This window comes from Saccopteryx bilineata, chromosome 10, assembly GCF_036850765.1.
Source record: "Saccopteryx bilineata isolate mSacBil1 chromosome 10, mSacBil1_pri_phased_curated, whole genome shotgun sequence".
NCBI lineage: Eukaryota > Metazoa > Chordata > Mammalia > Chiroptera > Emballonuridae > Saccopteryx > Saccopteryx bilineata.
The window spans coordinates 47,544,049-47,571,147 of NC_089499.1; the positions used below are offsets into that span (position 1 = coordinate 47,544,049).

The following is a 27,099-nucleotide window of genomic DNA, read 5'->3' on the forward strand; positions in this document are numbered from 1 at the left end:
TCTCCCAAACAAACAAACAAACAAACATCAACCAAGTAATTGAACCAGGGATTTTAAACACAAATGTCTGCCTGAACCAGACACATTAATGAAAGAATTGTGCTGCATGTGAGACGATAGGGAATGGTGGGAACCAGAGCAGGCTGAAGAGGGTGTGCCCCAGCCTAAAGTAACTCAAATTGAATAATTTTAAAGAATGTCAAATAAAAGTGAACCCCAAGCCTTGTTAAGAGTGAGGTCTGTCAGTTTTCAACTCTTCATTTACATACTTGTGATAAGTGGTCTGAAGGAAAAGTGTGGATTGTGTTATGCAGAGATAACATGAGGATATAAGAGAGCCTGGGAGGTGGTACAGTAACATTTGATCTAAGAGCTGGAGGATGAGGAGGAGGGAGGAGGGGGTGAGGGAGGGAGCATTCCTGGAAAGGGGAGCAGCATGTGCAAAACCCTTAGGCAGGACAGGGCTTGGATCATTCAGGAATTATTCAGAGAGAAGGTCAAGGCCTCTGGGACATCATAAGGAAAGCTGGACAGGTATTGAGGCAGGAAAGGTTGGCAGAGGAGGGTCATGGGACTTTATTTTGAGGGCTATAGAAAGTCATAGAAGTGTTTCAAAATGGCTGGAGGGTGAGTACATAAAAAAGTAATGGCAACCTGACCAGGCAGTGGCACAATGGATAGTGTCTGTAAGGCCAGTTGCCGCGGCCACCATCACAGCCACCTGACCCATGCAGATTTGCATTGGATTCGGACAGATGGTAATGAAACAACGGAGCCAAGAACTGGTGGGCCATCATCTTTAATCCTAGCTTGCACCCGGTGGGCAAGTAAGAATACACACTAGGCTCCAAAATCCACTCATTCAGTGCTCCACAAAGCTATTGACTTATCTGAGTTTCCTAGAATCAAAGGTTTCTAGCTCACCAGCCTTATTCACCTCTGTTCCCCATTTCCTTCCTTCTCCCTGCACAAACTCTGCACAAACTAGCTTTTCCTTCAGCACTCTGCCATCTTGGCTGCTTCTCCTGCTCTCCTCTCTAATGCTAATCTCAGGAACCATGAGAACAAACTCCCAGTTTGTCCCATTTTATAGTGCAGAAATCAAAACCTTTAATCCAATATACAAAATAGGGAAGTCTCTAATACAAAGTCACTTATCTGAGGCATGATAGGATTGCACCACCCCACAGCAAAAAGGGTGGGAAAGGCTTAGTCCTAAAACCAAGCCCCAGGCTACAAGGATCCTGCCTGCGCACAGCCCGCCCCCAACACACATTAATATCACCTGGGCGAAGGGCTTCCACGTGGGCAGCGCCATCTTTAACAAAGTGAGCATAATATATTTTATCTACCCAACAGCGTTGGACTGGAATGCGGAGGACCCAGGTTCGAAACCCTGAGGTCTCCAGCTTGATCGCGGACTCATCTGGTTTGAGCCAGGCTCACCAGCTTGTGCCCAAGGTTGTAGGCTTGAGCAAGGTGTCACTCGGTCTGCTGTAGTCCCCCCAGTCAAGGAACATATGAAAAAGCAATCAATGAACAACTAGGGAGCCACAACAAAGAATTGATGCTTCTCATTTCTCTCCCTTCCTGTCTGTCTGTCCTTATTTGCCCCTCTCTCTGTCTCTCTGTCTCTGCCACAAAAATAAATAAATAGATAAAATAAATAATGGCACACTTACTGTGAACAAAGCAACTCCAAAATGGACTGATTCTAAACAGCTTCACCACTGTTGGGCAGATAAAATGTATTATGCTCACTTTATTAAAGATGGCGCTGCCCACGTGGAGGCTGTTGCCCAGGTGATATTAATGTGTGTTGGGGGCAGGAGGTGGGCAGGCAGAATCCTTGTAGCCTGGGGCTTGGTTTTGGGATTAAGCCTTTCCCACCCTTTTTGATGTGGGATGGTACAATCCAATCATGCCTCAGAGAAGTGACTTTGTATTAGAGGCTTCCCTATTTTGTATATTGGATTAAAGGTTTTGAATTGAGAGCTTGCTCTCTCGGTTCCTGGGATTAGCATTAGAGAGCAGAGCAGAGAAAGGCCACGTGGAATAGGCCAGGAGAAGCAGCCAAGATAGCGGAGTGTTGAGTGAGAAGCCAGTTTGTGCAGTTTGTGCAGGGAGAAGGAAGGAGATGGGGAACAGAGATGAATAAATCTGGTAAGCTAGAAACCTTTGATTCTAGGAAACTCGGATAAGTCAGTAGCTTTGTGAGCACTGAATGTGAGTGGATTTTGGAGCCCAGTGTGTGTTTTTACTTGCCCGCCGGGTGCAAGCTAGGATTAAATATGACAGCCCACCAATTTTTGGCTCCATTGTTTCTTTACCGACTGTTCAAATCCAATGAGAACCTGCATGGGCCAGGCTGCTGCGATGGTAGCCCTGGCTTCTGGCTATACAACCACTTATCCCCATTTTACACATGAAGAAATTGAAACATAGAATGGATAAGGGATTTGTCCAAGATGACGCTGCAAGGAAGTAGCAGGGTCAGGACCCATACTGGAGCATTCTGGCTTCAAAGCCTCTGTTCCTAACAACACTATGCTGCCTTGAATGATCAGAGCAGATAAGAATGGTATTTTAAAAGGATCATTCGAATTGCCAATACAGAGTACTGGGGTGTGGGTAGAGTAAGAGTAGAATCTGAGTTAATTAAATAAGAAAAAGCTCATAAAACCCTTAGCATAGTGCATGCCTATGGGAGTGCCTAGTCACATTAGATGCACAGGGAGTCCTTGGGTTACAACACAGTTCTCTTCCTACGGCAGTGACGTAACCCAAATTTTGGTGTCAGTCGAAACACACCCTAGACTAAGTCACTTATCTATCCTAACACAATTGTAAAATCATAATCTAGAACATAAAAACACAACTAGGCCACAGAAAACAAAAAGGACATAAATATACTGTACTGTACACTGTATTGTAGTAACAGAAAAAAAATGAGTGTAAAAACAATTCCTTGGCCCTGGCCAGTTGGCTCAGTGGTAGAGCATCAGCCTGGCGTGCAGGAATCCCAGGTTCGATTCCCGGCCAGGGCACACAGGAGAAGCGCCCATCTGCTTCTCCACTCCTCCCCCTCTCCTTCCTCTCTGGCTCTCTCTTCCCCTCCCGCAGCCAAGGCTCCATTGGAGCAAAGATGGCCCGGGTGCTGAAGATGGCTCTGTGGCCTCTGCCTCAGGCGCTAGAGTGGCTCTGGTCGGGAAAGAGTGACACCCCGGATGGGCAGAGCATTGCCCCCTGGTGGGCAGAGCATTGCCCCCTGGTGGGCAGAGCATCGCCCCCTGGTAGGCGTGCCAGGTGGATCCCGGTCGGGCACATGCAGGAGTCTGTCTGACTGCCTGCCCGTTTCCAGCTTCAGAAAAATGCAAAAAAAAAAAACCCAAAAAAACAATTTCTTACCTTTATTCCTGTGGTTGGAGAGAGTGACCTATTGGGAGGAGGAAGCTGGAGAGGCAGGAGAACCTGCAGAAGGTGCTGGAGATACTGGGTCAGGTGAATCAGAATTGCCTAAGGAACATGCAGGAGATGCTGGAGGTGATTCTATCTGTACTATTTTTTTTTTTTGTATTTTTCTGAAGTTGGAAACAGGGAGGCAGTCAGACAGACTCCTGCATGCGCCCGGCCGGAATCCACCTGGCATGCCCACCAGGCATTGCTCTGTTGCAACCAGAGCCGTTCTAGCGCCTGAGGCAGAGGCCACAGAGCCATCCCCAGCACCAGGGCCATCTCCGCTCCAATGGAGCCTCGGCTGTGGGAGGGGAAGAGAGAGACAGAGAGGAAGGAGAGAGGGAGGGGTGGAGAAGCAGATGGGCGCTTCTCCTGTGTGCCCTGGCTGGGAATCAATCCCGGGACTCCTGCACACCAGGCCGACGCTCTACTACTGAGCCAACCGGCCAGGGCCTCTACCTATACTATTTATTGGAGTGAACGTCATAAACTTGAAATGTCGTATGTTGAGACTGTCCTAACCCGAGGACCCCCTGTAATCATTTTCGTCATTATTGGAAGACAATGATAAAGCCAGGCCTGGAACCCAAGTGTCCTGGTGCCCAGCCTTATGCTAAAGTTTTTCCTTCTTGACTCCTTTAATCCTTCCTGAAAGGAGCTCACCTTTTAATACTCTTCCCTCAAAGGGCTCTGCCAATCTCAGACCATGGTTGGTGATGAAAACACCAGCAGGGACCCGGTCTTCAACCCTGAACTGGTCACTGCCCACTGCTTCAAGCAGTTCAAGCAGAAGGACTTCCACCTGCCTCAAAGCCGTCGGCGGATCATCATCTTGCCTCAAAAGGAAGATCCAACCCCCGTCAATCCAACGCCCCAAACCCAGGCTCCCCCACAACCCATCCCCAACTTCAAAGCTCTGGAAGCCGGGGACATCCAACACCCACCAGAGGATGCAAGAACCTGGCTGAGGCAGAGGTTGATGTTTCGGCAGAAACTGGAGTCATTTGGCAACATAGACAGGTGGCTGCAGAACAAGTCCAGCCTCACTCCTTCAGAGGCCAAGATCTTACTATTACACATGATCCGCAAGGAACCTGAGGCCCAGCTGATGGTCCCCCTAACTACCACCAAAGCCACCAAGGTGGGCAGCCCTATTTGCCAAATGAGGATGTTAGGGGCAGGATAGGGATCATTCACCCCATTTGACAGAGCAGCAAACAGAAGTCCTTAAAGGGAGGTATATTAGGTTATCTACTGCTGATAACAAATACCCCAAAATGATTTAAAGCAGCAAGTGCTTATTGTGTCACTATTTCTAAGAGTTAGGAATCTGGGAGGAGCTTAGCTCGGCAGCTCTGGCTCAGTCTTTTCATCTTATGATGTTGGTCCAAGCCACAGACATTTGAAGGCTTGACTAGGGTAGGAGGATCTGCTTCCCAGTGGCTCACTCACATGGCTGTTGGCAGGACGCCTCAGTTCCTAGCCACATGGACCTCTCCGTAGGGCTGCTTGAGTGTCCCCACTACATAGCAGCCAGCTTTCTCCAGAGTGGATGGTCCAAGAGAGAACAAGGAGGAGGCTGCAGTGTCTTCTATAATCCATCTCAGAAGGTCTTAGTTTCAGAAGCTTCACACTACTACCTCTACCATATTCCATTTGTCAGAAGCAAGTCACCAAGTATTGCCTACACTTGAGGGGAAGGGAAAGAGTTGAAGAATTTGTGGCTATAACTTAAAACCACCCTGGGCCCTGGGAGGGATATGACTCTACAGTTTGCTACAGGCATGAATAGATGTGGGTTCCAACCCTTCAGGAGCACAGAGGAGCTATAAGCTAAGGGACAGGAAGGCCCTTGTAAACTGTCAAGTGCTGCATCAAGATTAGGGAGTGTTATTTTTAAATTTCTCTGTTCACCTAAAATTGGAGGAGGAGGAGGATTGGGACAGGTAGAGAAAGAAGGAAAGGTATTCTAGGCAGAAGGCCCAGCTGGAACAAAGGCTAGGAGGTGGGAGGGGTGGGGAGCCCCATCTAACTCCAGACCAGCATGCATTTTGGTGCACTAAGAACCCAGTGGGATTATAATAATGACTAGTCTGACAAGAGAGATGTGGAAAAGAATAAAATTTTAGTTCTCATATTGTTCAAGCTTCTTGTTTCTGATGGGAAATAGAGGCCCAGCCAAGCAAAGTCTCCCAGGAGTTCAGTGGCAGAATGCAATTGTTCCGCGGTTGCCTGAATCTCATGTTCTTTGCATTTATTTATTATTTTTTTTTTTTGTATTTTTTCTGAAGTTGGAAACAGGGAGGCAGTCAGACAGACTCCCGCATGCGCCCGACTGGGATCCACCCAGCACGCCCATCAGAGGGCGATGCTCTGTCCATCCGGGGTGTCGCTCTGTTGCAACCAGAGCCATTCTAGCACCTGGGGCAGAGGCCATGGAGCCATCCCCAGTGCCCGGGCCATCTTTTGCTCCAATGGAGCCTTGGCTGCGGGAGGGGAAGAGAGAAACAGAGAGGAATGAGAGGGGGAGGGGTGGAGAAGCAGATGGGCGCCTCTCCTGTGTGCCCTGGCCGGGAATCGAACCCGGGACTTCCGCACGCTAGGCCGTCGCTCTACCACTGAGCCAACCAGCCAGGGCCCTTTGCATTTAATTTTGCTGTTTAGAGTTGCTCGGCCCTTGTCTCCCATATCTCTCTAACTCTAGGGGTCATGTTCCATTGTTCTGTCTCCCCTGAACTCTCCCTTCTATCCCACTCACTTGCCTCTTTCAGAAGAAATACCTCCGACTTGCCCACCAACTAGTGCCCCGGCTTCAACTGCCCAAGCCCTCTTCCCTGTTGGCCTTGTACTCCTACCTGCGCAGCCGCAAGATCAAGATTCTGGAGCTATTTAACAAGGTGGACCAGAGCAAAAACCATAAGATCTCCAGGGAGGAGTTCATTTTGGCTCTGAAGGCGGTAAGTGCCTCCCGTGCTCCCTCTGGGCTGACCAGAGTGGGGAGGGTGTCTGTGTACCACCCTTCTCCCTGCTGCTGCCTCCACCCCAGGTTCCTGGACCAACTGAAAAGGAGACTGAAGGAACTCAAACTATCGGTCTTATCGCCACTTCAGACCTGTAAAAACCTCCCTGCACCAGTCTGACCTTGAAAGGCCCTACCTGAGTAGAAAGTCTGCAGTTGACCCTATAACCAACCAGCTGCCCATCAGACCCCAGAACTGAGCACTGAGATTGCTAAGCCTTCAGTCCTGCCTATGGAGCCTTCTAGAGCTTCCCAAACTGTCACTGGCACATGAATCACATAGAGGTCTTTTAAAAATGCATACTCTGACTCAGTACCTCTCTGTGCAGCTCCAGTGATGCCCATTGTACTGGTCCACGGACCACACTTTCACTGGCTATTCTTCATTTAAATTAATTATAAATAAATAAAATTTAAAATCCAGTTTACCAGCCACATTTTGAGTTCTCAATAGTCACATGCAGTGAGCCATTCCTCTATTGGACCACACAGAGAATATTTCCATCATTATAGAAGGTTCTATTAGTCTTCACAGGGGGTTGCTAACTAGGGCGCAGGAGTCAAATCCAGCTTGCTTCCTGTTTTTGTAAATAAAGTTCTATTGGAACACAGCCTCACTCATTCATCTATGGATTGTCAGGACTGCTTTCATGCTATGATGGCTGAGTTGAGTGGTTATGACAAAGACCATATGACTCATGGAGCCTAACTATTTCTTATCTGGCCCTCTATACAAAAAGTTTGCTGATCCTTGGTCTGAATGAATTAAGTTTTTATATACTTCAAATACAAAATACTTTATAAAAGAATTGTAGGAAGCTGACTGCCACACCTTTATGGTTTTAAATCACCATGTTTTCACATCACCATTTTATGACATATACTTATCTGAATATTTCAAAGCACTAAAAACAACAAAAAGATAAAGTCTTTAATTCTCATAACCAATAAGATAAAACATGAAATTCTTTCATATTTGGAGAGTTCTGGTCTTCTTTAAAGAAAGTTAGTAAGCCTGACCTGTGGTGGCGCAGTGGATAAAGTGTCGACCTAGGAACGCTGAGGTCGCTGGTTCAAAACCCTGGGCTTGCCTGGCCAAGGCACATATGAGAGTTGATGCTTTCTGCTCCTCTCTCTCTCTAAAAAAAAACTGCATAAAGTTAAAAATAAAAAAATATATAAAAAAAGTTTTCTAAGAAAGTTCAATAACAATGACTGCTGTTTAAAGAAGCTGAAGAATAAAATTATATTTCCTTTAAAACATTTTTCTTGAATATTTGATATGGCTGGCAAGCATTACACTCCTCCAAATTTGCTCAGTCCTGAATGGGCAAGGATGGGAGATAGTGAAGTCCTTCCTCACACCCATCATGGGGAAGCTGGCGTTGAGATCGGTATGAAGTCAGGTGCCAGAGTAAGAAGTAACAGACTCTGCAAAGATGATGGCATATCTGGACTGTGTTGTTTTTTTTAAATTTTTTTTTATTTATTCATTTTAAAGAGGAGAGGGAGAGAGAGAGAGAGAGAGAGAGAGAGAGAGAGAGAGAGAGAAGAGGGGAAGGAGCTGGAAGCATCAACTCCCATATGTGCCTTGACCAGGCAAGCCCAGGGTTTCTAACCGGCGACCTCAGCATTTCCAGGTCGACGCTTTATCCACTGCACCACCACAGGCAAGACTGGACTGTGTTTTGAAGGAGGGATAGTTTTTCAGGCAGCGAAAAAGAAACATCTGAGTAGACGTGTGGGGGGGGGGGGTAAGAAAGCACAGGGTGTGTTCAGAGGCAGGAAAGGGCCCTACACTCCTGCAGCAGAAACCTCAGATATGAGCTAGGAGTGGTTAAAACCAGACTGAAAGGTGGGACCAAGCTGACAAGGCCTTGGCCATCCTAGTAGGGTGTTTGGATTGGAACTTGTCCACTTCAGAAACTTCTCTTTTCTGCTCAGGTTGGAGTCCCTCTGGGAAACCAGGAGATAGAGGATATTGTGATCTATCTCAGCTCTCTGGGTAAATACAACAGCATCACCATGGATATCCTGGCCAGCAACTACAAGGAGTGGTCTTTGGCCCAGCAGAGAAGCACGCTGCCAACCCTAAGGGACTGTATGTATCCAAAGTCACTCCCATGCCTCCACTTCCCCATCCTTGGAGCAAGCAGGGTAGAGGCAGCCTTAGCTCATTCCTTGAGTGTGTTCTCCAACTTTGGCTTACTGTTGGGGGACCAAGACTCTGGAATTTCCGGCCCAGAGATCAAATAAGGAGTGGGTATTTTCTGGAGTACCAGGCTACCTTGTCCATTGAAAACTGGAGGGGCCCAGCCCTTATCCTTAAAGGATGTTTCTCAGAGAGTGGTTTCAGCCTACTTAATAGGTTGAGAACCCAAATGCCAAGCCTTTCTATTTGTATGTGGGTCCAAGAACTTCTTATTACTAATCCGCACCTTATTGATAAAAAGTTAACTAAAGTTTAGCAACCAGAATTAGCACATAATTAGAGTTTACTGGAAAGTCTGCTGTGGCATTCTACTCTCAGAGGTCGTAGCAGGCTGCTGTGCACAGCTGTACAGGTTACATACAGCTCAAGTTTCCTTTGCCAAGCCATGTGCTTCTGGAGCCATTTCTGTCCAGATGAAGCCCAGAGGCAAATTAGAAATGTACTTGCCATACATAGCTCTGGATATGAAGTTACAATATAAGGATGTGTCATGCTTCTTTATAGTTTAGTTGTAAAAAAAAAGAAAATTGAACAACTACAGATAAATTAAAGCCTTCCTTTAACCTCCCCCCCCCCCCATTCCAGAGCCCTCCCTAAATATAACCATATCTTTCTTTGCTCCTACCTGTCAGATTGGCAGGAATTTAATTTCAGACCTCTTTGGGAAGGAGGAACTCCGGGTCCTCTCCAAGGTCATTGAAAGAACCCTAGGTGGGTAGTGGAAGGGGCTCCTTACATGGAGGAAGATTTGGAGCATGGCCTCTGGAGTTCCCAGTCACTCTGGGCTGAGTGCTCAACGTTCTCACTGGTCAGTTCTTTAGGGGACAACAGGCAGCTTCCTTAGACCATCCATTCCTCAGTTCTCCGGAGCTTAAATCGTAGCATAGCTTACAAATTTCTGACCTCTAGTCTCAACAAGCCACTGGACAGAGGCATCCTCCCTCCCAGGCAGGGTCACTGCCCTCACAGAGTCTCAGGGAACATGAGCACCCCCACAGTCACCACCTCCCACACCCTTCACATCAAGCACACCCTCAGCGGGCCCTAAGTTCTCTGTTGACCTTTTCATGATAAATTACCAAAGCTGATCTTTATCTGTGTAGTTGGCTACAAGCCACGATGCCACAATGTGTATTTGCAGCAAAGGTATTTAGGGCCGATTATTTCCCAGTAAATAGCCAAGCAATGGGTATTTGCTTAAATAGTGCTATCACAGCTGCATAGCTGAGTCCTTTTTCCCTGGAGAGCCACAGTGAGTAGGGTAAGCAGACTTGGGAGTCTTTTGCTTTGCCCAGAGCAGTAGCAGTGTCAAGAGTCTGCGCACCTGGCTCACAAGAAAGAAAACAGTAGCCTTTTTTTTTTTTTAAGATTTTATTTATTGATTTTAGAGAAAGGAGAGAAAAAGAGAGAAAGGGGGAAGCATCAGCTCATTTTAGTTGCTTCTTGTATGTGCCTTGACCAGGCAAGCCCAGGGATGTGAACTGGCGACCTCAGCATTCGAGATCAAGGCTTTACCCACTGCACCACCACAGGTCAGGCAATGGTAGCCTGTAAGGCCAGTAGCCAGGGCTACTATCACAGCACCCTGACCCATGCAGGTTCGCATTGGATTTGGACAGTCGGTAAAGAAACAACAAAGCCAAAAACTGATGGGCCATTATCTTTAATCCTAGCTTGCACCCGGCGGGCAAGTAAAAACACACACTGGGCTCCAAAACCCACTCACATTCAGTGCTCACAAAGCTACTGACTTATCCGAGTTTCCTAGAATCAAAGGTTTCTAGCTCACCAGATTTATTCACCTCTGTTCCCCATCTCCTTCCTTCTCCCTGCACAAACTCTGTACAAACTGGCTTCTCACTCAACACTCTGCCATCTTGGCTGCTTCTCCTGGCCACATGGCCTCTTTCTGCTCTCCTCTCTGCTCTCTCCTCTAATGATAATCTCAGGAACCAAGAGAGCAAGCTCCCGTTCTGCCCTCATTTTATACTGTAGATTCATAACCTTTAATCCAATATACAAAATAGGGAAGTCTCTAATACAAAGTCACTTATCAGAGACATGATGGGATTATACCACCCCACATCAAAAAGGGTGGGAAAGGCTTAATCCCAAAACCAAACCCCAGGCTACAAGGATCCTGCCTGCCCACAGCCCGCCCCCAACACACATTAATATCACCTGGGTGACAGCCTCCATGTGGGCAGCGCCATCTTTAACAAAGTGAGCATAATACATTTTATCTGCCCAACATAGCCTTTTGAGGCACTCTCTGTATGCTGGATGGCTTTACCCACAGCATTAGCTTAATTTATTCTTCAAGGTCCCGGACATCAGGGATGCTAGTCAAGCTTTTCAATGAGGAAACTGAAGATCAGAGAGGTTGACCATCTGTCCGCTGTCTCAAAACCAGAAGGTGGCGGGGCCTGGATTTCATTTCAGCCAGGGACAGTGCAGGCCTGAACCAGGGCAGGGACAATGGGATGTTCTTATTCATTTGGATCTTTGTTGAGTACCTGCTATGTGCCAGAAACTTCTAGGAACTGAGACTACAGCAGTGAAGAAGCCAACACCCCTACCTTCAATGAGTTTCCATGGATGATGTTCAGTTATGATTAATGCTTTGAAGAAAATAGGTCAGAATGAGGGGTTAGTGGTCAGGGAAGGCCTCTCTGAAAAGCAGCCATCAGTGCTGACACCTGAGTGAGGGATGAGGAGCCAGTCTGGGGAATGGAATCTTCGGCAGATGCAACTGCAAAGGCAAAGTCCCGAGACAGGAAAGTCTTCAGAGGACAGAAAGAAATGAGGGTGGCTGGGTAGAGTGAGTGAGGGTTGAGCAGTAAGAGTAGGTCAGGGGGACAGTCAGCTGAGCCCTGCAGGGCCTTGCAGACCAGGGAGAGGATCTGGGTTTTAATCTAAGTGCTAGGGAAACCAGGGGAAATGAAGTGATATGGTTTATATCTTTTAAAGGTCCTATCTGTTGTTTGGTGAAAACAGGATGCTAGAGGATGAGAATGGCAATAGAGGTGCAGGTGAGAAAGGAAGTGCCCTGTACCAGGGAGGCCATAATAGAGATGGAGAGAAAAGGCACCTTCAAGGTGCATCTCAGATGGCACTGAATGGACATACGAAACAAGCAGAGAGATGACCTAGCACTTGCTTGGTGACATTGGTTAACTGCTTGACGGATTCCATGGCTGGGCACCCTCTCGGTCCCTCCTTCCTTTGTCTCTTCCCTCCAGATAATAGATCTGCCAAACACAGAGTTTCCTCACAACGTCCATGCAAGCAGAAGGTGAATTTAGCCCCGCAGCCTCCCAAGATGGACCTGCTGACGGTGCCTGTGGTTGATAACCGGACAGAGGCAAGGCCCTTAACCCTGGAGGAGATGGAGGAAGTTGGCAAGCGGTACCGGGAGAGGAAGCGGCGGACCAAGGTACCCCACCAAAGGGGGAGGACACAGGACGGATCCCCTGCCCTGTAACACTGGCTAGCTGGGGAAAGTCTTGGGAGCAGGTGCTTTACCTCTGTGTTCCCTCATCTGGATAACCTCACAAGGTCTTGGTGAAGATGAAATGATACAACATTTATGAAAGTATCAGGTTCCCCTCCGCCCACTCTTTAATTATGACTTTACATCCTGAGACCAAAGCTACATCTTTTTTTTTTTTTTTTTACAGAGAGAGAGTCAGAGAGAGGGATAGATAGGGACAGACAGACAGGAACGGAGAGAGAGATGAGAAGCATCAATCATCAGTTTTTTGTTGTGACACGGTTGTTCATTGATTGCTTTCTCACATGTGCCTTGACTGTGGGCCTTAAGCAGACTGAGTAACCCTTTGCTCGAGCCAGCGACCTTGGGTCCAAGCTGGTGAGCTTTTGCTTAAAACAGATGAGCCTGCGCTCAAGCTGGTGACCTCAGGGTCTTTTTTTTTTTTTTTTTCATTTTTCCGAAGCTGGAAATGGGGAGGCAGTCAGAAGACAGACTCCCTCATGTGCCCGACCGGGATCCACCCGGCATGCCCACCAGGGGGCAATGCTCTGCCCCTCTGGGGTGTCGCTCTGTCACATTCAGAGCCATTCTAGAACCTGAGGCAGAGGCCACAGAGCCATCCTCAGCGCCCGGGCCATCTTTGCTCCAATGGAGCCTCGGCTGCGGGAGGGGAAGAGAGAGACAGAGAGGAAGGAGAGGGGGAGGGGAGGAGAAGCAGATGGGCGCTTCTCCTGTGTGCCCTGGTCAGGAATCAAACCCGGGACTCCTGCACGCCAGGGCGATGCTCTACCACTGAGCCAACTGGCCAGGGCCAGACCTTGGGGTCTTGAACCTGGGTCCTCCGCATCCCAGTCCAATGCTCTATCCACTATGCCACTGCCTGGTCAGGCCAGGGCTACATCTTTTTTTTTTTTTTTTTTTTTTTTTTTTTTTTTTTTTGCATTTTTCTGAAGCTGGAAACAGGGAGAGACAGTCAGACAGACTCCCGCATGCGCCCGACCGGGATCCACCCGGCACGCCCACCAGGGGGCGACGCTCTGCCCACCAGGGGGCGATGCTCTGCCCATCCTGGGCGTCGCCATGTTGCGACCCTCCTGGGTGTCGCCATGTTGCGACCAGAGCCACTCTAGCGCCTGGGGCAGAGGCCACAGAGCCATCCCCAGCGCCCGGGCCATCTTTGCTCCAATGGAGCCTTGGCTGCGGGAGGGGAAGAGAGAGACAGAGAGGAAGGCGCGGCGGAGGGGTGGAGAAGCAAATGGGCACTTCTCCTATGTGCCCTGTCCGGGAATTGAACCCGGGTCCTCCGCACGCTAGGCCAGGGCTACATCTTTATCACCCAAGAGCCTAGCATAGGGCATGGCACTAAGTATACATGACCAGTAATGGAAGAATTGATTGCCTGAATTAATTCATCCAATAAAGATTTTTTTTTAAATTTTTTTTTTATTTATTCATTTTAGAGAGGAGAGGGAGAGACAGAGAGAGAGAGAGAGAGAGAGAGAGAGAGAGAGAGGAGAGACAGAGAGAGAGAAGGGGGGAGGAGCTGGAAGCATCAACTCCCATATGTGCCTTGACCAGGCAAGCCCAGGGTTTCAAACCGGCGACCTCAGCATTTCCAGGTCGATGCTTTATCCACTGCGCCACCACAGGTCAAGCCTCACCCAATAAAGATTTATTGAGAGTCTATGATGTACCAGGCAACTCTCTGGGTGCTGCAGACAACAAAACAGCCCCTGCCACCAAGGAGCTGCCAGTCTGGTGCTCCATCCTAATATGCAAAGGTTGCAGGCTCCATCCCAGGTCAGGGCACATACAGGAACAGAACAATGTTTCTGTCTGTCTCTGTCTCTCTCCACCTTCCTCTCTCTCTCAAATCAATAAATAATATTTAAAAATTAAAAAGTAAAGAAGCTGCCAGTCTAGAGAGTCTAGCCAGGAAAGCAGACATTATTAATATTATACTATATATAGATAAATATACTGCTCACAAAAATTAGGGGATATTTCAAAATGAATATAAAACTATAAAATATCCCCTAATTTTTGTGAGAAGTATATTTTAATGTTTTATATAGCAATATAATAAAATGTTTGGTATTGGTAACTGCTACACCAACTAAGATCTGATTTAGTTATGAAACAAAAACCCCCAAAATCTTAGAATCAGGAGTGACAAACTTTTCTGATAAACAGTCAGATAATAAATAGGCTTTTTGGGCCCTATTGTGTCTGTCACAACTAGTCAGCTCTGCCATTGGAGCACAAGAGCAGCCACAGACATCTAAACAAATGAGGGCAGCAGTGTTTCAATAAAACTTTATTTATAGGCCCTGGCCAGTTGGCTCAGTGGTAGAGCATTGGCCTGGCGTGCAGGAGTCCCGGGTTCGATTCCTGGCCAGGACACACAAGGAGAAGCACCCATCTGCTTCTCCACCCTTCCCCCTCTCATTCCTCTCTCTCTTTCTCCCTTCCCCTCCCGCAGCCAAGGCTCCATTGGAGCAAAGTTGGCCTGGGCGCTGAGGATGGCTCTGTGGCCTCTGGTTGCAACAGAGCAATGCCCCAGATGGGCAGAGCATCGCCCCCTGATGGGCATGCCGGGTGGATCCCGGTTGGGCGCATGTGGGAGTCTGTCTGACTGCCTCCTCATTTCCAACTTCAGAAAAATACAAAAACAAACAAACAAAAAAAAAAACAAACAAAAAAACCTTTATTTATAAAAACAGGTGGTGGGCCAGATTTGACCTATAAGGCTGTACTTTACTGATTCCAGCTTTAGTTTTGTTTGTGTGTGTGAGAGAAGGGGGTGTGGAAGGGAGAGAGATGAGAAGCATCAACTCATAGTTGTATCACTTTTAGTTGTTCATTGATTGCTTTCTCATAAGTGCCTTGACCAGGGGGCTCCAGCCAAGTCAGTGACCCCTTGCTCAAGCCAGCAACCTTGGGCTCAAGCCAGTGTGACCTTGGGCATCAAGCCAGCAACCTTTGGGTTCAAGCCAGCAACCATGGGATCATGTTGATAATCCCACGCTCAAGCCAGTGACCCCCTGCTCAATCTTGCAACCCTGCACTCAAGATGGCAAGCCTGCACTCAAGACGGATGAGCCCATGCTAAAGCCAGTAACCTTGGGGTTTCAAACCTGGGACCTCAATGTCCCAAGTTGACGCTCTATCCACTGCACCACCACCAGTCAGGCTGGTTTTAGAAGTTTTAAAAAGATAGATTTTTATTTCCTTGTAAATAGATAAATAAGAAAGCTCAAAGTGGCTACACACTCCCCAGGCCTCTTCTACCTTGCTCTGCCATTGTAATGAGTGGCTTCCACTTCAAAGTCACAAGTGGCTGCACCTAATTTAAATTCTCATGCAGCCAAACGCTTGAATGTAATGTTCCAGTAGGACACGTGTGGAACATTTGCACTGTTCCCTACTTATATATTATACAATCAGGCATGCACATCTGTCTGTACATGGGGCTGTGCACACAGAACCGCATGCACTGACCATCAAGTGCTCTTCAAGGGTAACTTTGACCACGTGTGACTTTTCTTTCAAGTCACTGACTTCTGAACCTGAACTTGGGTTCCACCATGCACTCTTTGCTGTGCCCCTCACAGGGGACTCGTGGGGAAAGGTAGACTGTCAGCCTTCAGGCCAAGAGGAGAGAGGCAAGGTGAAGGGAAGTGTGTGCCAACCGCTGATCTCTCTGCAGCTCGCGATCCCCTCCATCCAGTACACGGAGCAGTGCCGCCTGGTGCGCAGTGGGAATAAGCACTTTGACAGCCACTGCCTCCCGTCCACCATCAGCGGGGAGATGAGTGAGCTCATCAACCTGTACCGCAGGGACAACTTTCTGGTCTACCTGCAATGTCTGAAGGTCTGTGAGTACTATGGCCTCCCGCTGACAGAGGACATCCTTGTAAAAGGTAAGGGCCTTGGTCACTGACCCCAAAAGATGCTCAGATGTCCACCTGAGATTTGTCCCTCCCCAGTGACATGCACCCAGCCAAGCCACTGTAGCCTGTTGTGGGGACACTGGGGAGAAAGAGGGGGAGGAGGGGAAGAATAATAAAGCCTGTTTTGCTGTTAGAGGGGAACTTTAGTTTAGAATCCTGTGAGTCCACAAGTTCCGCAGGCCTAGAGGTCTGGGTTCCCCATCTGAGCTTGATGAACTGGCATTCTAGAGCAGAAAGCTCCAAGGACAGGAATACTGGGCAAGGAAGCCCTGAAGTTGAGCATTAAGGAACAATCCTAATTTCAAAGAGGGAGATTTGATATAAGTGACACACAATGCTGTATTGGGCATTTCTGAGACTACCTCCCTGGGCCTGGCCCGTTCCATTTTTTTGGTTCTTCTGCAACAGTAAGGTAGGAATGCACCCAGAGTCAGGTTCTGCTGAGGACCTTTGCTCTCTGCTCAGACAACAGGACTCAGCACTAAATTTTCCATACTGGTTCCACCCTATGAATTATGTTTTCATACATCCACACAGACCTGAATCTTCCACATCTCTGGGTAGAGTGTGTGCTTCTGAGAGATAGGGGCAGAAAGTGCCAACATATTTATTCTCCTGATGATCACAGAGCAATGCTGGCATCCCAAATTGATGAATTTATAAATTTAATGCGCAGGTTCCTTTCCTCTCTGTGCTTAAAAAACATGAAAAGCAAACTGCATGAGGGAAGAGGTTTTTCTGTAGGAATTTTGCAGAAGCTGTAGCCATATTGGGAAATGAGGTTCTCTGAGAAAGGGCACACAGAGACTGGTGTCTTCCCCAAGAGCAAGAGTTAACAGTCACAATAGATTATTTCCATTTTTTCCCCAAGAGGAAGGGAAACAAGTGCCAAATGTATAAGACTCTTGTTTTAGTTTGCTAGAGCTTCCATTAAAAATACCTCAGAGTGGCCATGGCTGGTTGGCTCAGTGGTAGAGCATCAGCCTGGCATGTGGAAGTCCCTGGTTTGATTCCCGGCCACGGCACACAGGAGAGGCGCTTCTCCACCCTTCTCCCTCTCCTTTCTCTCTCTCTCTTCCCTTCCCACAGCCAAGGCTCCATTGGAGCAAAGTTGGCCCCAGGCTCTGAGGATGGCTCCATGGCCTCCCTCTCAGGCACTAGAATGGCTCCGGTTGTAGAGGAGCAATGCCCCAGATGGGCAGAGCATCACCCCCTAGTGGGTATGCTGGGTGGATCCTAGTCAGGTGCATGCGGGAGTCTGTCTGCCTCCCTTTGCTACTCATTTCAGAAAAATACAAAAAACAAACAAACAAAAAATAACCCCCCAAAATAAACAACAAAAAGCCTCAGACTTGGTGATTTAAACAACAGGAAATTTATTTTCTGGATGCCAGAAATACAACATCAAAGGGCCAGCTGGATTGGTGTCCTCAGAGGCCTCAATCCCATGTTTGCAGATGGCTGCCTCTTCACATGGCCTTTTCTCTGTGCACACATGCCCCAGCGTCTCTCTGTGTGTCCAAATTTTCTCTTATAAGGACTCTAGTCAGGTTGGATTTGGGTCCACCCTAACAGCCTCATTTTAGCTTCATCACCTCTTGAAAGGCCTGTTCTCCAAATACAAATTCTGAGGTTCTGAGGGTTAGGGCTTCAATATATGAATTTGGGGGGAACACAATTCAGCCCATAATATATAGGTCTATCCAGGAGGATGTAGCCAAGGGCCTTCAAGGAAAAAAACAACCTAAATGGCCACTGTCTCCTGTATGTGTTGTACATCCTTGCTTGGTGTCCACTTGCTACTACTGCCTGGGCTGGGAGGGCAGAAACGGGAGATTCTGCAGCTCTGGGCCCTGACTTTTCACCAAATCATCTTTCTCCTTTCTTCCTCAGGGAGCCTCGTCTTCCCTGATCCTTCACACCCCTCATCTTGGTTAGTGGTGGAGCTGCAGCTGTCTTCTGAAACGTAGGCAGGCTTGCCATGCACCCTGAACTACTCTTGTGGGTCAGGTCTTCCTTCCGGATGTGGATTCTTTGTCCCTGCCTGAATATGAAGGCCCTACTGATTCTCTCCACTGCTGGCTTTTGCCAGCTCCCGGGTCTGTGAGCTTTCCCTCTTGCCAGGATCTCACATTCATGGGCACACAGGAGCATCTGTAGATGGAATAGACTCTAATCCAGCAGTTCTCAACCTGTGGGTCGCGACCCCGGCAGGGATCGAACGACCAAAACACAGGGGTCGCCTAAAGCCATCGGAAAATACATATTCCGCCGAGGTCTCGACCCACAGGTTGAGAACCGCTGTTTTCCGATGGCTTTAGGCAACCCCTGTGCTTTGGTCGTTCGACCCCCGCCGGGGTCGCGACCCACAGGTTGAAAACCGCTGCTCTAGTCCATCTCTGACTAGAGCCACTGAGGCCTGTGGTGGGGACCCTGGGAAGAAGGAGGGAGAAGAGAGGAAGAAGAGTTCAGCCTGTTTTGTCATTAGATGGGATTTCTAGAACAAGTCCCACTGTCCTGGCCACTATATGGTGGCTGTCTTTATGACAGATGCCTGCTCTGCTATAGACAAAGAAGCACAAGTGCCGGGACTTCCAAGTCTGTGTTCTAGACTAGAACTTGGCGAGCTCAAACTCCACGTCTCAAGCTCATGGGCCAGGATTCTAGAACACTGAGGCACTTCCTCTCTCCCCAGGGAATATAGCTTCATTGTTTTCTCCCCCTTATTTTATTAGATAATATTTGCTCACTTAAATATTTTTGAAAACATAAAAATAAAAATCCCCCTCCAGCCTGAGTTAACCACTACTAATATTTTAGTGACTGTTCTCTCACAAACCTATTTTTCTTTTCCATTAATGCAAAATTATTTATGTAATCATTTTAAAGTCATGTGTATATATTTTTAAATGTAGTTGTTTTTGTTTTGTTGTGTTGTGTTGTGACAGAGACAGAGACCCCATGGTTACTGGCTTGAGCCCAAAGATTGTTGGCTTGAAGCCCAAAGTCGCTGGCTTAAGCAAGGGGTCGCTGGCTCAGCTGGAGCCCCCCAGTCAAGGCACATATGAGAAAGCAATCAATGAACAACTAAAGTCCTACAACAAAGAATTGATGCTTCTCATCTCCCTCCTTTCCTGTCTGTCTGTCCCTATGTGTCCCTCTCTCTGTCTCTCTGACTAAAAAACAAACAAAACCCCTATATGCCTTTTAAAAAACGCTGATGCTGCATATCCTCTTCCCTATTCTCCTTTCTCACCTGCATAATCCCTGCCCACCCCACAAATAACCAACATTAATAATCAGGAGTGTAACTTTACAGCAATTTTTCTTGAACTCTTCAAGTGTCACCATCTTAGGACAAACATTGCTCCATAGTTGCAGGAAGATGGAGACTTTGGCCCAGTGTTTCTTATGTACTGCACTTCTTAGAAAACTCTCCCTGGCCCTGGCCGGTTGGCTCAGTGGTAGAGCGTCGGCCTGGCGTGCAGAAGTCCCGGGTTCAATTCCCGGCCAGGGAACACAGGAGAAGTGCCCATTTGCTTCTCCACCCATCCCCCTCTCCTTCCACTCTTTCTCTCTCTTCCCCTCCCGCAGGCTCCATTGGAGCAAAGTTGGCCCGGGCGCTGGGGATGGCTCCTTGGCCTCTGCCCCAGGCGCTAGAGTGGCTCTGGTCGCAACAGAGTGACGCCCCGGAGGGGCAGAGCATCGCCCCCTGGTGGGCAGAGCGTCGCCCCTGGTGGGCATGCTGGGTGGATCCCGGTCGGGCGCATGCGGGAGTCTGTCTGACTGTCTCTCCCCGTTTCCAGCTTCAGAAAAATACAAAAAAAAGAAAAAAAAAGAAAAAAAAAGAAAAGAAAACTCTCCCAAGGTTATCTGTAAAACTAATTCTAAGCAAGGAGAAAACTGCCATCAACTAGGTCTAAGTGAATCTAGTGAAGTCTTGGGTGAATTCTCCCCTCCCCCTTCCTGGCAATCTAACTGGGAGGCTCCCTGCAGAGTGTGGTGTGGGGCCTCATGCTCCATCCTAATCGCACCCCAGCCCAGGACCATTGCCAATCTTGTAATAAACACCCTTGTCTCTAGTGCAGTTAGCAGTATGGTACCAACTCCATTTCCTGATCTTGCACTATAGTTACAGTCATACCTTGAAAATGTTGCCTGTTCAGTTCCAGACCACCATATTAAAGCGAGTATCCCAATAAAGCTAGTCATAATTTTTTTACTTGTGGAAGGTTTTGGTTTTCACTGTTTTTTTTTTCTTTTTTTATTCTTTCTGAAGCTGGAAACGGGGAGAGACAGTCAGACAGACTCCCGCATGCGCCCGACCAGGATCCACCCGGCACGCCCACCAGGGGCGACGCTCTGCCCACCAGGGGGCGATGCTCTGCCCCTCCGGGGAGTCGCTCTGCCGCGACCAGAGCCACTCTAGCGCCTGGGGCAGAGGCCAAGGAGCCATCCCCAGCGCCCGGACCATCTTTGCTCCAGTGGAGCCTTGGCTGCGGGAGGGGAAGAGAGAGAGACAGAGAGGAAGGAGGGGGTGGGGGTGGAGAAGCAAATGGGTGCTTCTCCTATGTGCCCTGGCCGGGAATCGAACCCGGGTCCCCCGCATGCCAGGCCGACGCTCTACCGCTGAGCCAACCGGCCAGGGCCGTTTTTCACTTTTTTGAAAAAAAAAAATGTACCACCTGTCACTTTACCAGGTGGCGGTGCAGTAGATAAAGCGTCAGCCTGGGACACAGAGGACCCGGTTTGAAACCTGGAGGTTGCCTGCTTGAGCGTGGGCTCACTAGCTTGAACACAGGGTTGCCGGCTTGAGCATGGGATCATAGATATGACCCCATGGTCGCTGGCTTGAGCCCAAGGGTCACTGGCTTGAAGCCCAACATTGCTGGCTTGAGCTCATGGTCGCTGGCTTGAGCAAGGGGTCATCACTGGCTCAGCTGAAGCCCCTGGTCAAGGCACATATGAGAAATCAATCAATGAACAACTAAGGTGCCACAACCAAGAATTGATGCTTTGCATCTCTCTCCTTTCCTGTCTGTCTGTCCCTATCTGTCACTCTTTGTCTCTTTTTTTTCTCTCTGTCTCTTGCTAAAAAAAAAAAAGTACCACCTGTGAAGCGTAACAAAGCAAAGTGCCATAAAAGGAGGTACACCTGTATATGCTATGACTAAGAGACCCTCTGCACTACTTTTGCCATTTGCTTTGAATCTACAATCACTTAAAAATTAAAAGGTAAACAATATATATAAGAAAAAATATTTTTAAACAAAAAAATGTGACTTTATTATTTTTAAAGCTCCCCTCTGCCCCAAAGCCTCAGTGGTGGGGAGGGGTCTTGGGCTGACAGGCCACATTTCTCTTGCTCCTCACAGCCCTCCTGTACCCTGGGGACAGGATCATTTTCCAGAACGATCAGGTGCGCCCAATCCGGCAGCCAGGAGGCTACTACTCAGACTTTAATGCCTTCATCCCAACTCGAGCATTGCTCAAGTCCATGGGCTTCGAAGAGTCTATGGCTAAGAAGACTGACAAGCTGAGTATCTCACCCCCTTCCCCCTTCCCTCTGCCTCCTGCCCTGCTACAGAAGCTGACATGCTGACAGATTTGGGGTGTCACATTGTACCAGTGTCTCTGTCCTAACCCAGCATGCCCAACTGAGTCTGCACAGCCTGGCTAGTCCCTGGTGTCACCCCTAGCATACGTCTGAGGTCCAGAGCCGCCACATCTCATTCTTACTCAGCTATCCTCCTGGCCACATTCTACATGATCTCAAGCTCTCTGGAAAAGATTAAAAAGAAAGACTTCTTAGAGAATCAGAGGCCCCTTTACCAATTACAGGCCCAATGTCAGGGACACTACAAAGGACATAGTGGGGGCAGCCCCTTCTCCTGCCCACCTCTGGCATGAAGGGGGCTTGTAGCCCCTGGGAGGAGAAAATAACTGCACTGGGTACTATCTCTAATCCTCAGGTCGAGTCCTCTCTAAGAAAATGTACTTCTTTTCTTTTTCTTTGTATTTTTCTGAAGTGAGAAGTGGAAAGGCAGAGAGACAGACTTCCGCATGTGCCCGAGTGGGATCCACCCGGCATGTCCACCAGGGGGCGATGCTCTGCCCATCTGGGATGTTGCTCCATTGCAATTAGAGCCATTTTAGCACCTGAGGAGGAGGCCATGCAGCCATCCTCAGCGCCCGGGCCAACTTTTCTCCAATGGAGCCTTGGCTGTAAGAGGGGAAGAGAGAGATAGAGAAAAAGGAGAGGGGGAAGGGTGAGAAGCAGATGGGCACTTCTCCTGTGTGCCCTGGCTGGGAATCAAACCCAGGACTTCCACACACCGGGCCGATTGCTCTACTGCTGAGCCAACTGGCCAGGGCCAGAAAATATACTTCTTAACCCAGGGCATGCTCTCCTTCACAGGAGCACACCTACACCTTTCTTCCCTCTCAGGCATGCATTTCCTAAACTTATGGGACTCCACAAGGCTTGCAACCAGTGGAGCAGTGGGAAGTGGCAGCTCATCTTAGGCTAACTTCTTGAACCTGTCTCCAAGGCCTTCTTTTCTCTGACTTTCCAGTGAGCCAAAGCAGCCTTGCCTAGGCTCTCCTGTTGCTTCTTTTACCCTAAGCCCTTCCTGTTTCATTGTACCCAACTTTAATGAATGTACTCTCAAAATAAAATAAAAAAAGAAAAGGCCCTGCCCGGCTGGCTTAGAGGATAGAGTGTTGGCCTAGCATATGGACATCCCGGGTTCAATCCTCAGTCAGGGCACACAGCAGACGCAAGCAACCATCTGCTTCTCTTCCCCTCCCTCTCCCACTTCCCTCTCTCTTCTCCTCTCACAGCCAGTGGCTCGATTAGTTCAAGCGTCTGCCCCAGACAGGGGTTGCTGGGTGGATCCCAGTCGGTAAGCATGCAGGAGTCTGTCTCACTATCACCCCTCCTCTACTTAAAAAAAAAAAAAAAAAAGGAAGGAAGGAGGGAGGGAGGGAGAGAGAGAGAGAGAGAAAGGAAGAAAGAAAGAAAGAAAGAAAGAAAGAAAGAAAGAAAGAAAGAAAGAAAGAAAGAAAGGCCTGACTAGGTGTAGTGGATAGATCGTAGGACTGGGACATGGAGGACCCCAGTTCGAAATCCTGAGGTCACTGGTTTGAGCGCGGGGTCATCCGGCTTAAGCGCGGGGTCACTGGCTTGAGTGTAGGATCATAAACATGACCCCAAGGTCTCTGGCTTAAGCAAGGGGTTACTTGCTCTGCTGTAGCCTCCCCCACCCCTGTCAAGGCACATATGAGAAAGCAATCATTGAGAAACAAAGGAGACTAAGGAGCCACAATGAAGAATTGATGCTTCTCATCTCTCTCCCTTCCTGTCTGCCTGTGCTTATCTGTCCCTCTCTGTTTCTCTCTTTTTCTGTCTCTGTCACAAAACAAAAAAGAAAGAAACAAAGAAGAGAAGAGAAAATGTCCTTTTTTGGAAGGAGGTGAAGCAAGGGCAGATGATGAGCCAGCAGCTATGGTGACTGTAGACTGGAGAACTGCAGAGGGATGGGGCCCGCGTGGGAACAGGAGGGGCAGCTGGCTGGATATCACAAGGGGGAGGCGTACAAAACCTGCCTATACTCTGGATCCCTGTCAGCTGCCCACTGGGCTGGTATGGCCAGAAGGGCTGGGATGGGATGCAGCAGAGCTGAGTGGAAATTAGACAAGTTGCAGATCAAAATAGACAAGTTACTTCATTCTCTGAGCATCAGGATTTTTATCTGTGAGGTGGACATATACAAAACTCCTACCATATACAATGAGACCAAGAGAAGAAATGCATGTAAACTTCTTAGCACGGTGTTTGGCAGATAGTTGGTACTTGAGCAATGATTGATGTAGTTGTCAGGATGTTCTCAAGCACAGGAGTGGCCTAGGTTGCAGGTAGGGTCTGTCTGTAACTCTGGTTGGGAAGAACTGAGCTGAGCCACACAGATGGTATTGGCCTAGAGGGCTCTTTCTGATCTCTTAATGACTGCCTTCCAGCCCCCAGGTGGCTGGCACCAATTATTCCTGAACCGGGAGCCTAGGACATAGGTGGGAACCATGCTTCCGTAGGCCACAGCTATAAAGGATAAAGAGAGGTCACCTTGGGCAGGGATGGGCATTGGTTTCATGCTGCTACTTAGACTGTGTCGCGTAAGATTCTGAGGCTGAAAGCAGGCTTTCTGGGAAAGAGAGCTGTAGTTGATTAGTGATGTCTGCCAGGCCTTGGGTCTAGAGAGTTAGTTTTACCATCCTTATCTCCAAGGCTGGATTCTGCCCTGGCAGGGGAAGTGGAAGCCAGGGACCTAAAAATGAGTCAGATTATTGAGCATTTCTCATAGCTAGCCAAGGATTCAGATTGTTAAGCGTCTCTCATAACTATTTTCTATTCTGGGAAATTAGAAACCTGAGGCTCCGAAACGGGAAATGACTTGCCCAGAGTCACCCAGTCAGCCAGGTGATGAGCCCAGGCCTGGCTGAACCAAGCCCACTACATGTTCCACTGGAGCATGGGAGGACAGAATCGGGGCCCCAGCCCAGATAGAAAAAATTCTCCTTTCAAAACTCTGGTTTGGACTCAGAGATGGGCCCATCCCTGAGGCTCCCAATCTACATCCCTGGGGTCCCACCAACCTGGATTTCCACTCTCCTGACACAGTACCTCTTTCTTATCCACCAGGAAACTGCCAAAGAAAATTAAGAGAGTACACTTTAAGGAATTTGAGGAATTCACCAGGTCTGTAGCAATTACCTATCTCTGGAAGGGGGGTATGTGGGCAGAGGTCTAGTCTCACTCTGTGGAGATGCCTGGACTCTGCATGTTCCATGGTGCTCTTAGCACAGCGTTTGGAGCTCAGTGCCCAGGAGCTGAGAGGAAGGAAAAAACTTAAGAGTACCAGGCAGACTCTGCTCTGGTGCTTTCCATGTGTTAACTCATTTAAATCCTCTCAATAACTCTATGAAGTTACTCTCAACATACTCTATTTACAAAAGAGAAAACTGAGATACCAAAAAGTTAATTTCTTATTAAAGTCACCCATCTGTTAAAGATGTGAAGCAGGAATTCAATCCACTACACAGGCTCCAGAGGCTGAACTCTGAACACCACATTAAAAAGCTTCTAGAGATTAGACAGTATACTCTTAAGAGTTTGGGTTTAAGAGTCAGCAGATTGGGAGTCAAGCCTGTGCTCTCTATTTAGTCACTGTGTAGCCTTGGGGAAATGACTTGTCCTCTCTAGGCCTCTGGATCCTCACTGGTCAGGTAGATAAGGTAACAGAACCTACCACATGGAACTGTAGTAAAGACTGAGATATTGGAGCGTTTAGCACAATACTATATCTCCTCTATGGTCACAGTTGGTTTGCTCTGCTGAGGAACCCCAGCCTTGGCCTGTCTACTATGACAACCTTCCCTGTATCTTCTCATTTTACAGGAAGCTGAAGGCCAAGAGTCCCAATGGTTCACAGAAAACCCATCCCAATTTCTTCTGGCCAGGTCACCTCCTGGACAAGCTGCAGCTCTACCTGCCCACTGTGACTGTGGACCGGAGCCTGGCACTGTTCAGCTGTGTCCAACAGCCGCCCCATGCCTACTCAGCCACCTACCACTCCAACCACTGGTGGCCCATTAGGAATGGGAACTACATGACCTGTGCCTATTACGATGCCCCTAAGGTCTACCACATCAACTAGAGTGACTCAGGTGTTGTCAGACTCCGCTATCCTGAGGCTGAACCCAGAGCCATGAACACCAGGAGTGTCAAAAAGCCAGACAAAATAAATCCTTTTAGTAGGATGGCCTGGGGCTAGCTTTCTCTAGAGCAAAGGTGTCCAGGGTCTTAGAGGCAGATATGTCTAGGGAAAGAGGTGCAGTTCGTTAGTGTTTCCCTGGCCTTTTGAAACAAATCAAGTTGGAGTTTTTCTTACGTCACCTCTGATCCAGCTGACGTGATTTCTTGCTCAGAAGTTGTGGCCAGAGTGGTGGTCAGAAAAGCTGGGGTCCTGAGCCTGAGGTACTACAGCAGGCACATTCCCTAGGGTGTTGACGTATACCTGCATGGCACCTGCAGCCTCTCATCCTGAGATGTCAGTGCTCTTGGGGAAGCAGCAAGCAGTGCAGGGAGCCCTGAACCCTCCTCTCAGAAACACCATGTCTCTCATCCCCTCAAAACTGTCCCTCATCTCCTCAAAACTGAGCCATTGAATTACTACTTCCAAATCTCTTGGTTCTTTTGCAATTGGAAGCATGCTGTCCAGCTCATGAGCTCTTTGCCTGATTAACCCATCTGATCCCATCAAGACCTTTTCCTTTAGGACACATATCATGTGGGGAGCTATTAACACAGTGCTCCCACACTCCACATCCCATATGACTTTCTACAGACCACAGGATAAGCAGGGTTCTTGAAGTGTGGTGCAGTCACAGACACAATGGGGTTTTAGTCTCAATTCTGTTTGCCAGCTGTGTGACCTGAGACAAGACAATTGATTTTACATTTCCCATTTCACTTCTCTGTGTCTTCTCAAATTCTCCTTCATGAGTCAAAATCTCATGAAGGAGTTGCCAACACTTGCCCTCCTCCCTTCTCACTTTTCATTCAGTTAACAACACATCCAGTTTAGCTTCTGTCCTCATCTGGCCCCTTTAATTATTCCTATTGAGATCACTAATGACGTTAGTATTGTGGAATCAAGGGGCATTTTTTGCCTTCTGAAATTTAATTTTCACAGTAATGTTTTTGTTTTTGTTTTTTTGTTTTGTTTTGTTTTAGAGGACAGGAGGCAGAGACAGACTTCCGCATGTGCTGGATCGGGACCCACCCAGCAAACCCACTAGGGGGCAATGCTCTGCCCATCTGAGGCGTGCTCTGTTGTAACCGGAGCCATTCTAGCACCTGAGGTGGAAGCCATGGAGCCATCCTCAGCGCCTGGGGCCAACTCACTCC

At 48.3% G+C, this 27,099-nt stretch overlaps 1 protein-coding gene across 1 annotated transcript; it reads left to right on the forward strand.

Moving 5' to 3' along the window:
• Nucleotides 1-4,135: 4,135 nt before the first annotated feature.
• Nucleotides 4,136-25,846, forward strand: EFCAB12 (EF-hand calcium binding domain 12; the record flags this gene model as incomplete). The annotated part of the gene is made up of 8 exons (XM_066244317.1): nucleotides 4,136-4,597; nucleotides 6,228-6,413; nucleotides 8,420-8,576; nucleotides 11,930-12,123; nucleotides 15,890-16,103; nucleotides 21,509-21,668; nucleotides 24,832-24,888; nucleotides 25,588-25,846. Coding segments are annotated over 8 exons (1,689 nt in total), but the record flags the coding sequence as incomplete, so codon positions are not given.
• Nucleotides 25,847-27,099: the final 1,253 nt, after the last annotated feature.